This window comes from Oncorhynchus kisutch, linkage group LG5, assembly GCF_002021735.2.
Source record: "Oncorhynchus kisutch isolate 150728-3 linkage group LG5, Okis_V2, whole genome shotgun sequence".
Lineage (NCBI taxonomy): Eukaryota > Metazoa > Chordata > Actinopteri > Salmoniformes > Salmonidae > Oncorhynchus > Oncorhynchus kisutch.
The window spans coordinates 56,204,995-56,219,659 of record NC_034178.2 but is presented as its reverse complement, the minus strand read 5'-3'; the positions used below and the strand labels follow the sequence as shown (position 1 = coordinate 56,219,659).

General features: G+C 41.7%; 1 protein-coding gene across 3 annotated transcripts in view; it reads left to right on the top strand.

The window, feature by feature from the left end:
- Positions 1-14,146, top strand: part of LOC109891612 (metabotropic glutamate receptor 2) — a 99,415-nt gene extending 85,269 nt beyond the window's left edge. For 2 of the 3 annotated variants that reach the window (XM_031825463.1, XM_031825462.1), the window contains exons 8-12: positions 5,182-5,295; positions 5,423-5,854; positions 6,126-6,365; positions 12,216-12,411; positions 12,860-14,146. In XM_031825463.1, the coding sequence (XP_031681323.1) occupies positions 5,182-5,295; positions 5,423-5,854; positions 6,126-6,365; positions 12,216-12,411; positions 12,860-12,957 (1,080 nt within the window). In that variant the 3' untranslated portion in view covers positions 12,958-14,146. The remainder of the gene's footprint in view (positions 1-5,181; positions 5,296-5,422; positions 5,855-6,125; positions 6,366-12,215; positions 12,412-12,859) is intronic. The other variant, XM_031825464.1, reaches the window with a different exon arrangement.
- Positions 14,147-14,665: the final 519 nt, after the last annotated feature.

The following is a 14,665-nucleotide window of genomic DNA, read 5'->3' as shown; positions in this document are numbered from 1 at the left end:
TGCAGCCCATATATGACATTCTAAAATCATCAAAAACCTATAGTCGCACCATGCAGCCCATGTATGACATTCTAAAATCATCAACCTATAGTCGCACCATGCAGCCCATATATGACATTCTAAATCATCAAAAACCTATAGTCGCACCATGCAGCCCATATATGACATTCTAAAATCATCAACCTATAGTCGCACCATGCAGCCCATGTATGACATTCTAAAATCATCAAAAACCTATAGTCGCACCATGCAGCCCATATATGACATTCTAAAATCATCAAAAACCTATAGTCGCACCATGCAGCCCATATATGACATTCTAAAATCATCAAAAACATATAGTCGCACCATGCAGCCCATATATGACATTCTAAATCATCAAAAACCTATAGTCGCACCATGCAGCCCATATATGACATTCTAAAATCATCAAAAACCTATAGTCGCACCATGCAGCCCATGTATGACATTCTAAAATCATCAACCTATAGTCGCACCATGCAGCCCATATATGACATTCTAAAATCATCAAAAACCTATAGTCGCACCATGCAGCCCATGTATGACATTCTAAAATCATCAACCTATAGTCGCACCATGCAGCCCATATATGACATTCTAAATCATCAAAAACCTATAGTCGCACCATGCAGCCCATATATGACATTCTAAAATCATCAAAAACCTATAGTCGCACCATGCAGCCCATATATGACATTCTAAATCATCAAAAACCTATAGTCGCACCATGCAGCCCATATATGACATTCTAAAATCATCAAAAACCTATAGTCGCACCATGCAGCCCATGTATGACATTCTAAAATCATCAACCTATAGTCGCACCATGCAGCCCATGTATGACATTCTAAAATCATCAAAAACCTATAGTCGCACCATGCAGCCCATATATGACATTCTAAAATCATCAAAAACCTATAGTCGCACCATGCAGCCCATATATGACATTCTAAAATCATCAAAAACATATAGTCGCACCATGCAGCCCATATATGACATTCTAAATCAACAAAAACCTATAGTCGCACCATGCAGCCCATATATGACATTCTAAAATCATCAAAAACCTATATTCGCACCATGCAGCCCATGTATGACATTCTAAAATCATCAACCTATAGTCGCACCATGCAGCCCATATATGACATTCTAAAATCATCAAAAACCTATAGTCGCACCATGCAGCCCATGTATGACATTCTAAAATCATCAACCTATAGTCGCACCATGCAGCCCATATATGACATTCTAAATCATCAAAAACCTATAGTCGCACCATGCAGCCCATATATGACATTCTAAAATCATCAAAAACCTATAGTCGCACCATGCAGCCCATGTATGACATTCTAAAATCATCAAAAACCTATAGTCGCACCATGCAGCCCATATATGACATTCTAAAATCATCAAAAACCTATAGTCGCACCATGCAGCCCATTTATGACATTCTAAAATCATCAAAAACATATAGTCGCACCATGCAGCCCATATATGACATTCTAAATCATCAAAAACCTATAGTCGCACCATGCAGCCCATATATGACATTCGAAAATCATCAAAAACCTATAGTCGCACCATGCAGCCCATGTATGACATTCTAAAATCATCAACCTATAGTCGCACCATGCAGCCCATATATGACATTCTAAAATCATCAAAAACCTATAGTCGCACCATGCAGCCCATGTATGACATTCTAAAATCATCAACCTATAGTCGCACCATGCAGCCCATATATGACATTCTAAAATCATCAAAAACCTATAGTCGCACCATGCAGCCCATGTATGACATTCTAAAATCATCAACCTATAGTCGCACCATGCAGCCCATATATGACATTCTAAATCATCAAAAACCTATAGTCGCACCATGCAGCCCATATATGACATTCTAAAATCATCAAAAACCTATAGTCGCACCATGCAGCCCATATATGACATTCTAAAATCATCAAAAACATATAGTCGCACCATGCAGCCCATATATGACATTCTAAATCATCAAAAACCTATAGTCGCACCATGCAGCCCATATATGACATTCTAAAATCATCAAAAACCTATAGTCGCACCATGCAGCCCATGTATGACATTCTAAAATCATCAACCTATAGTCGCACCATGCAGCCCATATATGACATTCTAAAATCATCAAAAACCTATAGTCGCACCATGCAGCCCATGTATGACATTCTAAAATCATCAACCTATAGTCGCACCATGCAGCCCATATATGACATTCTAAATCATCAAAAACCTATAGTCGCACCATGCAGCCCATATATGACATTCTAAAATCATCAAAAACCTATAGTCGCACCATGCAGCCCATATATGACATTCTAAATCATCAAAAACCTATAGTCGCACCATGCAGCCCATATATGACATTCTAAAATCATCAAAAACCTATAGTCGCACCATGCAGCCCATGTATGACATTCTAAAATCATCAACCTATAGTCGCACCATGCAGCCCATGTATGACATTCTAAAATCATCAAAAACCTATAGTCGCACCATGCAGCCCATATATGACATTCTAAAATCATCAAAAACCTATAGTCGCACCATGCAGCCCATATATGACATTCTAAAATCATCAAAAACATATAGTCGCACCATGCAGCCCATATATGACATTCTAAATCATCAAAAACCTATAGTCGCACCATGCAGCCCATATATGACATTCTAAAATCATCAAAAACCTATAGTCGCACCATGCAGCCCATGTATGACATTCTAAAATCATCAACCTATAGTCGCACCATGCAGCCCATATATGACATTCTAAAATCATCAAAAACCTATAGTCGCACCATGCAGCCCATGTATGACATTCTAAAATCATCAACCTATAGTCGCACCATGCAGCCCATATATGACATTCTAAATCATCAAAAACCTATAGTCGCACCATGCAGCCCATATATGACATTCTAAAATCATCAAAAACCTATAGTCGCACCATGCAGCCCATATATGACATTCTAAATCATCAAAAACCTATAGTCGCACCATGCAGCCCATATATGACATTCTAAAATCATCAAAAACCTATAGTCGCACCATGCAGCCCATGTATGACATTCTAAAATCATCAAAAACCTATAGTCGCACCATGCAGCCCATATATGACATTCTAAAATCATCAAAAACCTATAGTCGCACCATGCAGCCCATTTATGACATTCTAAAATCATCAAAAACATATAGTCGCACCATGCAGCCCATATATGACATTCTAAATCATCAAAAACCTATAGTCGCACCATGCAGCCCATATATGACATTCTAAAATCATCAAAAACCTATAGTCGCACCATGCAGCCCATGTATGACATTCTAAAATCATCAACCTATAGTCGCACCATGCAGCCCATATATGACATTCTAAAATCATCAAAAACCTATAGTCGCACCATGCAGCCCATATATGACATTCTAAAATCATCAACCTATAGTCGCACCATGCAGCCCATGTATGACATTCTAAAATCATCAAAAACCTATAGTCGCACCATGCAGCCCATATATGACATTCTAAAATCATAAAAAACCTATAGTCGCACCATGCAGCCCATGTATGACATTCTAAAATCATCAAAAACCTATAGTCGCACCATGCAGCCCATATATGACATTCTAAAATCATCAAAAACCTATAGTCGCACCATGCAGCCCATATATGACATTCTAAAATCATCAACCTATAGTCGCACCATGCAGCCCATTTTTAAAATGTAGATGTTCCAAAGGCGCTCATCAAATATTGTCGATAGTTACAGTGAGGGAAAATAGTATTTGATCCCCTGCTGATTTTATACGTTTGCCCACTGACAAAGAAATTATCAGTCTATAATTTGAATGGTAGGTTTAGTTGACAAGGGACAAGATTGTAGAACTACACAAGGCTGGAATGGGCTACAAGACCATCGCCAAGCAGCTTGGTGAGAAGGTGACAACAGTTGGTGCGATTATTCGCAATTGGAAGAAACACAAAAGAACAGTCAATCTCCCTTGGCCTGGGGCTCCATGCAACATCTCACCTCGTGGATTTGCAATGATCGTGAGAACGGTGAGGAATCAGCCCAGAACTACACGGGAGGATCTTGTCAATGATCTAAAGGCAGCTGGGACCATAGTCACCAAGAAAACAATTGGTAACACACTACGTCGTGAAGGACTGAAATCGTGCAGCGCCGGCAAGGTCCCTCTGCTCAAGAAAGCACATATACATGCCAGTCTGAAGTTTGCCAATGAACATCTGAATGATTCAGAGGACAACTGGGTGAAAGTGTTGTGGTCAGATGAGACCAAAATGGAGCTCTTTGGCATCAACTCGACTTGCCGTGTTTGGAGGAGGAGGAATGCTGCCTATGACCCCAAGAACACCATCCCCACTTTCAAACATGGAGGTGGAAACATTATGCTTTGGGGGTGTTTTTCTGCTAAGGGGACAGGACAACTTCACTGCATCAAAGGGGCGATGGACGGGGCCATGTACCGTCAAATCTTGGGTGAGAACCTCCTTCCCTCAGCCAGGGCATTGAAAAGGGGTCGTGGATGGGTATTCCAGCATGACAATAATCCAAAAAACACGGCCAAGGCAACAAAGGAGTGGCTCAATAAGAAGCACATTATGGTCCTGGAGTGGCCTAGCCAGTCTCCAGACCTTAGTCCCATAGAAAATCTGTGGAGAGAGCTGAATTTTCGAGTTGCCAAATGTCAGCCTCAACCTTAATGACTTGGAGAAGATCTGCAAAGAGGAGTGGGACAAAATCCCTCCTGAGATGTGTGCAAACCTGGTGGCCAACTACAAGAAACATCTGACCTCTGTGATTGCCAACAAGGGTTTTGCCACCAAGTACTAAGTCATGTTTTGTAGAGGGTTCAAGTACTTATTTCCCTCATTAAAATGCAACATTTTTGACATGCGTTTCTCTGGATTTTTTTGTTGTTATTCTGTCTCGCACTGTTCAAATAAACCTACCATTAAAATTATAGACTGATCATTTCTTTGTCAGTGGGCAAACGTACAAAATCAGCAGGGGATCAAAGACTTTTTTCCCTTACTGTAGTTTAACAACAACTGAACATTTACAAACCATCTATTTGGGACTATTACACTTCCCTTTCCCCCTGCCAGCCCTACCAGTACCTGCTGGATGAGTTCACCTGTGCAGCCTGTAGCTTTGGACAGTGGCCTCAGGCCAACCTGACAGGCTGTTTCGACCTGCCAGAGGAGTACATCCGCTGGGAGGTACTGTCACTGTTTTCCCTCTCCCTCCTTTTGCTGCTATTTTCTTCCCTTTTAAAAAAAATATGTAAAGTGTTTTGCAACTTATACATGTGAAATAACACTTCAAATAAACCTTGATTGTATTTAGGATGCCTGGGCTATTGGGCCGGTCACCATCTCCTGCCTGGGCATGTTGTGTACCCTCTCCGTGGTGGGCCTATTCTTCAAACACAACGACACCCCAGTGGTCAAAGCCAGCGGGCGGGAGCTGTCCTACATTCTCCTGCTGGGGGTCCTGATGTGCTACAGCATGACCTTCATCTACATCGCCAAGCCCTCCACGGCTGTGTGTACCCTACGTCGACTCGGCCTGGGTACCTCCTTTGCCGTGTGCTACTCGGCGCTCCTCACCAAGACCAACCGCATTGCGCGGATTTTCAGCGGGGTGAAGGACGGGGCCACACGACCAAGGTTCATCAGCCCGGCCTCCCAGGTGGCTATCTGTGGTGGGCTGATCTCCTGTCAGCTCCTGGTGGCCTTGGTCTGGCTCCTGGTGGAGATGCCTGGCGTCAGGAAGGAGGTGGGTGTAACAGAGTTGGATTCCTAACCCCCAGCCTGAAATGTTTCCACTCATGCTGTCAAATAATTTGCTTTTCTATAGAGTAATAAGGCGTTGTCAAGCGGGCAGTCATGTGTGTTTGCAAGGTGGGGACGGAAGTTATACTGTTAAGCAAGCACAATGACAGTGACGCCTGTCACAAGAACATAGAGATATAATAGTTCCCTATATTAATATACTGTTCACAACTCAATATATCTAATACTATTCTATTCTATTTAATTATATGGAGGTGAGCCCCGAGAGGAGGGATATAGTCACCCTGAAGTGCAACAGCAAGGACTCCAGCATGCTGGCTGCTCTGGCCTACAACTGCATCCTCATCGTCCTCTGCACGGTCTATGCCTTCAAGACCAGGAAGTGCCCCGAGAACTTCAACGAGGCCAAGTTCATTGGGTTCACCATGTACACCACCTGTATCATCTGGCTGGCCTTCCAGCCCATCTTCTACGTAACGGCCAGCGACTACAGGGTGAGTGGGAATAATAGACTCCAATTAGGTTTGTAAAAATGCTGGTAACTTTTCCAAAAGGTCCAGGTTTTCCAGAAATCCTGGTTGGAGGTTTTCGGATTTCCTGCTTATTCCCGCCAGAGTTCAAGAATCTTCTAACCAGGATTTTGGACAACTTGGGAATTTTAGGAAAGTTACCGTAATTTATGCAACCCCAACTAATGAAATGAGGGACTAGAAGGAGTTAATTGTGCTTATCAACACAAGGGTCAGTACGATATGAATGACAGTGGGTGTCTTTTCTCCCAGATCATTATTTTTCAAATCTATAAGTCCTTGAATGTGTCATAGCTTACCAAAGGATCTAGGTGACATGCATACATTCCTTTTGATCATCACCTTCCTCTGAGTTTCATCAAAGGACTGTATTTCTTTTCATGTGTCGTAGAGATGCTTTAAAGACAAGAACAAAGACACTGGAGATAGAGATACCCAGTCTTGATTATGTGGGCGTTAAACCCCAGTCTGTGTAGTCGCATCGACTGTTACTGAGAAGACAAAGACATTCTCCAAATTATTTTCTGTATCTAATCTAAAACTGCAGTATTGCCATTGTAATACCTTTTATTACGATTTGAAAAGTAATTATCTTTTTCTCTTTTCTAATGTCGACAGTGAAATGTGCAGGAGATTCAACCAGGGCAAGAATCTTGTTCCCAATGTCCCTTTTCTAATAAGGCATTTAGAAAGGAAGACTTGTTCCCAGCGTCCCTCTTCTGCAGTGGCTTGTGAAAGTAATCAACCCCTCTAGCATTTTTCCTATTTTGTTGCCTTACAACCTGGAATTATAATTGAATTTTGGGGGGTTTTGTATCACTTGATTTACACAACACGCCTACCACTTTGAAGATGCAAAATATTTTTTTATTGTGAGACAAACAAGAAATAAGACAAAAAAGCAGAAAACCTGAGCGTACATAACTATTCACCACCTCTCCAAAAGTCAATACTTTGTAGAGCCACCTTTTGCAGCAATTACAGCTGCAAGTCTCTTGGGGTATGTCTCTATAAGCTTGGCACATCTAGCCACTGGGATTTTTGCCCATTCTTCAAGGCAAAACTGCTCCAGCTTCTTCAAGTTGGATGGGTTCCGCTGGTGTACAGCAATCTTTAAGTCATATTTCAGATTCTCAATTGGATTGAGGTCTGGGCTTTGACTAGGCCATTCCAAGGCATTTAAATGTTTACCCTTAAATCACTTGAATGTTGCTTTAGCAGTATGCTTAGGGTCATTGTCCTACTGGAAGGTGAACCTCCGTCCCAGTCACACATTTCTGGAAGATTGAAACAGGTTTCCCTCAAGAATTTCCCTGTATTTAGTGCTATCCATCATTCCTTCAATTCTTTCCCAGGCCATGCATATGAAAAACATCCCCACAGCATGATGCTGCCACCACCATGCTTCACTGTGGGGATAGGGTTCTCAGGGTGATGAGATATGTTGGGTTTGTACCAGACATAGAGTTTTCCTTGATGGCCCAAAAGCTCAATTTTAGTCTTATCTGACCAGAGTACCTTCTTCCATATGTTTGGGGAGTCTCCCACATGTTTGCTTAATTTTTCTTTAAGCAATAGCTTTTTTTCTGGCCACTCTTCCGTAAAGCCCAGCTCTATGGAGTGTATGGCTTAAAGTGGTCCTATGGACAGATACTCCAATCTCCGCTGTGGAGCTTTGCAGCTCCTTCAGGGTTGTCTTTGGTCTCTTAGTTGCCTCTCTGACTAATGCCCTCCTTGCCTGGTCCATGACTTTTGGTGGGCAGCCCTCTCTTGGCAGGTTTGTTGTGGTGCCATATTCTTTCCATTTTTAAATAATGGATTTAATCGTGCTCTGTGGGATTTTCAAAGATTCTGATGTTTTTTTTATAACTCAACCCTGATCTGTACTTCTCCACAACTTTGTCCCTGACCTGTTTGGAGAGCTCCTTGGTCTTCATGGTGCCGCTTGCTTGGTTGTGCCCCTTGCTTAGTGGTGTTGCAGACTCTGGGGCCTTTCAGAACAGTTGTATATATACTGAGATCATGTGACAGATCATGTGACACACACAGGTGGACTTTATTTAACAAATTATGTGACTTCTGAAGGTAATTGGTTGCACCAGATCTTATTTCGGGGCTTCAAAGCAAAGGGGGTGAATACATATACACGCACCACTTTTTATTTATGTATTTATTTATTACATTTTATGAAACAAGTAATTTTTTTCATTTCACTTCACCAATTTGGACTATTTTGTGTATTTGTGTCCATTACATGATATCTAAATAAAAATCCATTTAAATTACAGGTTGTAATGCATCAAAATAGGAAATACGCCGAGGGGGATGAATACCTTTGCAAGGCACTGTAATTGGGCATTTAGTTGGAACACAGAGTTTCTTAAACCAGAGGCGCAAGATCGCGAGACTTCCGGGAAAGCTTGCGAAAAAGACCAAACAGACCAGTTTGAGAAGTCAGAGAGAAGTGAAAATTATTCCTTAGTTGTTAATGTTCTGGAAATCTAAAGGCACAACCTAGATTCGAGCCAATGTCTTAAGTAGTTGAACATATTACTCCAACCATGTGAAAGGGACAAACTGACACATTTTCATTTTTGTCCAAAACATCTTTATAAATCGAATGACCTTTGATTTGAAGGCCTGCACATGCACAGTTCGGCGTGAGATGCCTGTTAGACTGATGACTTGTTTCTACCCATGAGCTTAGCTTGCCAACGTCGCCATCTCATCATCGCCAACAAGCGTGATCTGAGGTTTCTATTGGACAAGCAGTTTTATCTTCAAACTACACTGTCTTTGATTGGAAGACTCTTGTTCTTAGCATCCCTCTACTAAAATGGCATTTAGATAGGAAGACTAATCTAATACTGCTGCAGCTTAGTTTTCTGTTCTCAGCTTAGATCAGTTTGAAGGAGGGAATAGAGGGATGGAGGGATGGGAGCTGGGCTTTTCAGGGCCTAATGCTTAGATTGTCTAAGATTATTGATAGTCATCAACAGACAAGCTTAGCATCCACATTTTTTTTTTACTGTTAAACAAATAAACACCCAGATGATGAGCCCTATATGACACCACATCATTATCATATTATTTACTGTACTGTATATATCTGTATACAAATATACACTACATGGCCAAAAGTATGTGCACACCTGCTTGTCGAACATCTCATTCCAAAATCATGGGCATTAATGTGTAGTTGGTCCCCCATTTGCTGCTATAACAGCCTCCACTCTTCTGGGAAGGCTTTCCACTAGATGTTGGAACATTGCTGCGGGGACTTGCTTCCATTCAGCCACAACAGAATTAGTGATGTCGGGCACTGATGTTGGACGATTAGGCCTGGCTCGCAGTCAGCATTCCAATTCATCCCAAAGGTGTTCGATGGGGTTTAGGTCAGGGCTCTGTGCAGGCCAGTCAAGTGCTCCCACACCGATCACGACAAACTATTTCTGTATGGACCTCGCTTTGTGCATGGGGGCATTGTCATGCTGAAACAGAAAAGGGCCTTCCCCAAACTGTTGCCACAAAGATGGAAGCACAGATTGTCTAGAATGTCATTGTATGCTGTACCATTAAGATTTCCCTTCACTGGAACTAAGTGGCCTAGCCCAAACCATGCAAAACAGCACCAAACCATTATTCCTCCGACCCCAAACTTTACAGATGGCACTAGGCATTCGGGCAAGATAGCATTCTTCTGGCATCCGCCAAACACAGATTAGTTTGTCGGACTGCCAGATGGGGAAGTGTGATTCACTCTATCACAAAGAGTCCAATGGCGGCGAGCTTTACACCACTCCAGCTGATGCTTGGCATTGTGTATGGTGATCTTAGGCTTGTGTGCAGCTGCTCGGCCATGGAAACCCATTTCACGAAGCTCCCAACGAACAGTTCTTGTGCTGACGTTGCTTCCAAAGGCAGTTTGGAACTCGGCAATGACTGTTGCCACCGAGAACAGGCAATTTTTACGTGCTTGTAACGGCTCTCTTCTATCTCCTCCTATGAGGAAGAGGTAGAACAAGGATCGGACCAAAATGCAGCGTGATGATGATTCATGATATATTTTAATGAAGGAAAACGTATACAACAGAAACTACAAAACTAACGAAATGAAATAATGAAAACCGAAACAGCCCTATCTGGTGCAAACACAAAGACAGGAACAATCACCCACGAAAACACTCACAGAATATGGCTGCCTAAATATGGTTCCCAATCAGAGACAACGATAATCACCTGACTCTGATTGAGAACCGCCTCAGGCAGCCCTAGACTACTTAGACACCCCACAAAACCCCTAAGACAAAAACACACCACAATAACCCATGTCACACCCTGGCCTGACCAAATAATTAAAGAAAACACAAAATACTAAGACCAAGGCGTGACAGTGCTACGCGCTTCAGTACTCGGCAGTCCTGTTCTGTGAGCTTGTGTGGCCTACCACTTCACGGCTGAGCCGTTGTTGCTCCTAAACATTTCCACTTCACAATAACAGCACTTACAGTTGACTGGGGCAGCTCTAGCAGGGCAGAAATTTAACGAACGGACTTGTTGGAAAGCTGGTGTCCTATGACGGTGCCACTTTGAAAGTCACTGAGATATTCCGTGCGGACCATTCTACTGCCATTGTTTGGTTAAGGAGATTGCATGGCTGGGTGCTCGATTTTATACACCTGTCAGAAACGGATGTGGATGAAATAGCCGAATCCACTCATTTGAAGGGGTGTCCACATACGTTTGGGCATGATGAATAGCTTCAAGGCCCACATAGGGCTTTAACCACCTTGCGTCAGGCCTATGAAGCCTTTGTTGCCATGTAAGCAAGATAAAAGAGAGACAATGTGTATAAAACGGACAAAACAGTTTAGTCCAGGGTGTATTATAACTGTGACCCAAGGCTGAATCTAGTCTAGTGTAATGCCTGTCCGGATTCTGTTGGTGTGCCACTGGGAGAGAGTAAGGGGTAGAATAACATTGGCCATGCATTATGAGCTTCCCCAGGACATCTCCTTATCTCAACGGTGCTTTATCCATCTACTAGCAAAAAACCTTTAAGAAAAATAAATGTCAACACTAGCAATACCTGAGTTGAAAGAGAAACATTTGAGAAAGGGTTGTGAAAGGAGTGACAGACTGAACGAATGAACAGTATAATAATGTGTACATATTGAATATAGATGATTAGTGTTCATGTTGGAGCTGTGGTAGACACATTTTTGGCTCTGCAACAGAAACCTTGATGCTTTCATCTCTGTTTGTGTGCCATTAAAAATACCAGCAGTTGGGCTGGGCTTCCTGCATTTTAAATATGGTTTAGATAAAACATTGCAGAGATATTCTCACATGAAAAACAAGCTGCCTTGTTCATTCAATTGTGATGAACCTGGAGTCTCCCAGATGGACATTCATTATTTCAGCCAGTGCTTCCAGCAATATTTACATTACATTTTAGTCATTTAGCAGACGCTCTTATCCAGAGTAACTTGAAATTAGTGAATTCAGAATTCATTTTAAGATAACTAGGTGAGACAACAACACATCACAATCGTATCAAGTACATTTTCTCTCCACAAAATATTTCTAAGCAAAGTTAGTAGGAAATAACATGCATTTTCTAGTTTTCCTCGCTCTCTCCTGCTTTCTCCTTCCCGTTCTCTTGCTTCTCTCAAACTCAAGGCTATTGATTTCATCTAGTGCTAGTCCTGTCAGTCCGAGTGGCTCTGTGGTGCTGGCTGGGCTGCCTCAAAATGTCCAATGTGTCCCGTTCACTCTAACCCAACCTCCTCTCTCTCCCTCTGCCCCATACAGGTTCAGACAACCACCATGTGCATCTCTGTCAGTCTGAGTGGATCGGTGGTACTGGGCTGTCTCTTTGCTCCTAAGGTCCACATCATCCTATTCCAGCCCCAGAAGAACGTGACAACGCTGAGAGTGGCTGCCAACCGTTTTGGGGCCACGGTCAAATCAGCATCGGCGTCTGACCCCAGCTCTAGCTGCTGGAAAGGTAACGTCTCTATCACTGGTAAATGGGGTTTTAGCTTTTTGTAAACAACCATCAACATTTATTTTTGTCATCACATATAAATCGTACAATCAGCTAAATATTTCAGTCATTTTTGGTGAGCCATCAACTGAAACATACTGCACATCTACTGCTATTTCATTATGTTCAGATTATATTGATATTTATACTGCACTGTTGAGGGAACTTGCAAGTAAGCATTTTGCTTCATCGTTGATACCTGTTGTAAACCCTGTGTGATGAGTCTGTTGTTTTTGCCATACTATAGGCCTATGGAAAAGTAGAACACCACAAAATTCTCTCAAAAACAGATCCCTTGGTTCAATATTTTTTTGCTTTAATCAATGTGAAATACCTACACTTTATAACTAGTCTGTTAATTTGGTATTTTCTTGAAAATATGTTACCCTCTATTCTGGTTCTTTTCCAGCATCAGCCTCTACCAGTGTGCCAACAGCGGTAACAACAGCGGTAACAACAGTCTGTAATGGTCGTGAGGTAGTAGACTCCACTACGTCCTCTTTGTGAAGAAGGTTGAGCTGCTTGTATCATTCCTCTGTCCTGAGAACAACACAAATCACAATTTCATCCCCTCTCGTACAACAAGGCTGCTGTCATATCTAAGTCCCATTTACAGTAGAGACCAGTAGAGTCTGTCCATTCGGACAGAGGGAGGCCAGGATGCACTTAACTGTGAAAGCTAAATAATGTGACTATACTTAGGAGTGTGCCGTAATGTAGGACTGTAAAGCATTTTTGTATAGATTTAACAGTATGTGATTGATTTGACTTGGTTTCAAGATAGACTCGTTGTTGAATGCACTGCTGTATGCCTTGCTGTCAGTACAGAGAATCAGTCTTATGAATGAGGTGGTTCATGTGAAGCGATCATGGTGTCATAACAAAAGGTTGATCTTATCTTGTCCTTACAGTGCTGTGAATGCGATATCAAAATATAATTTTTCTTTTTGACTAGAATATTATTAATACATAACACTTATTGAATTAATTTTACCCCTTGTTTTTAAACTACATTTGAATGATATGAGATGAACCATAGTGATGATTAAAAACTAGCCTACTATCAGTATAAAGGACAATGTTTTAATGTAGACTTCGGTGAACCAGTTTGTGCTTTCTTGTAATTTATGTAAATAAATTGTGTTATTTTTTAATTATTAAAACATAAAATGCTATTGTGTATTTTGTTCAGAGAAGTCTCTAGGCAGTTTTGGTGGTAGCTCGACAGGATGGATTAAAGCAATCATTGCCGATGGGTATTTGTACATACATCAAGTGTTCCGGGAAGAAGCAGTCTACACTAGTGTTTCTCAACCTCATTTTTGCCAGGGACTGGCAAGCTCGGGTCCTTCCTCATTTGGGGACTGCTTAAATTACAACTAGCAATGGACTAAATCAGTGTTATTAGCTAACCGTCTGAGACACCAGTGAACATCATCCCTGCCCAGGGACCTAGAGAAACATTGCACCCAGTCTGTTTGAAATGACTATTGGATGTAACATCTACATGCCTACATTTTCTCTCACAGTGGTTTCTGAGACAGCACCAATGAACTGTAGAAGAGCAGCTAGCTTGTCTTAATCACCTCAAATGTCTTCTTCTTTCCTTAACCCGTGTGGTGATCATGTTTTTGTTATTCACCCAATATTCGCGGGTCTAATGGATATATGTAAAAAAACTTAGTTGACATATCAATTATGTGTACTGTGTCTTTTTGTCCTTCTTGGGTCCACACACATGGCAGCGCTTCTTGTTGCTACCGGTTGCAATCTAGAATTATGAAAACACATAGTTCCGGAATTTCACTAACATCTCACTCACTCACTCATATATATATATATATATGAGTATATATATACTATAGTAGTATATATATACTATAGTAGTATATACTATATATATAGTTACAGCAGGCTAAGGTAGGAGTGTCAGACACACACATGCAACAACAACACTCATACTTACTTCAGGTATTGGAGTTGTTGGTTCTGTGGGTCGGGTGGATGGGGCACCAGCATCCTCCTCCTGAACCTTCCTCACGATGGCTGCTGGGGTTCTTTGGCTATGTTGCCTCCTCTGGATTTGAGGTCTTACCAATGCCTTGCCCAGCTCCTCGAGAAAGAGCCATCTACTCTGGACCTTCCCTCTATTCAAATCTGTGTTCAACGCCACCCAGATGACAAACGCATTGTACGCCGAAATGTAAAAAAATTC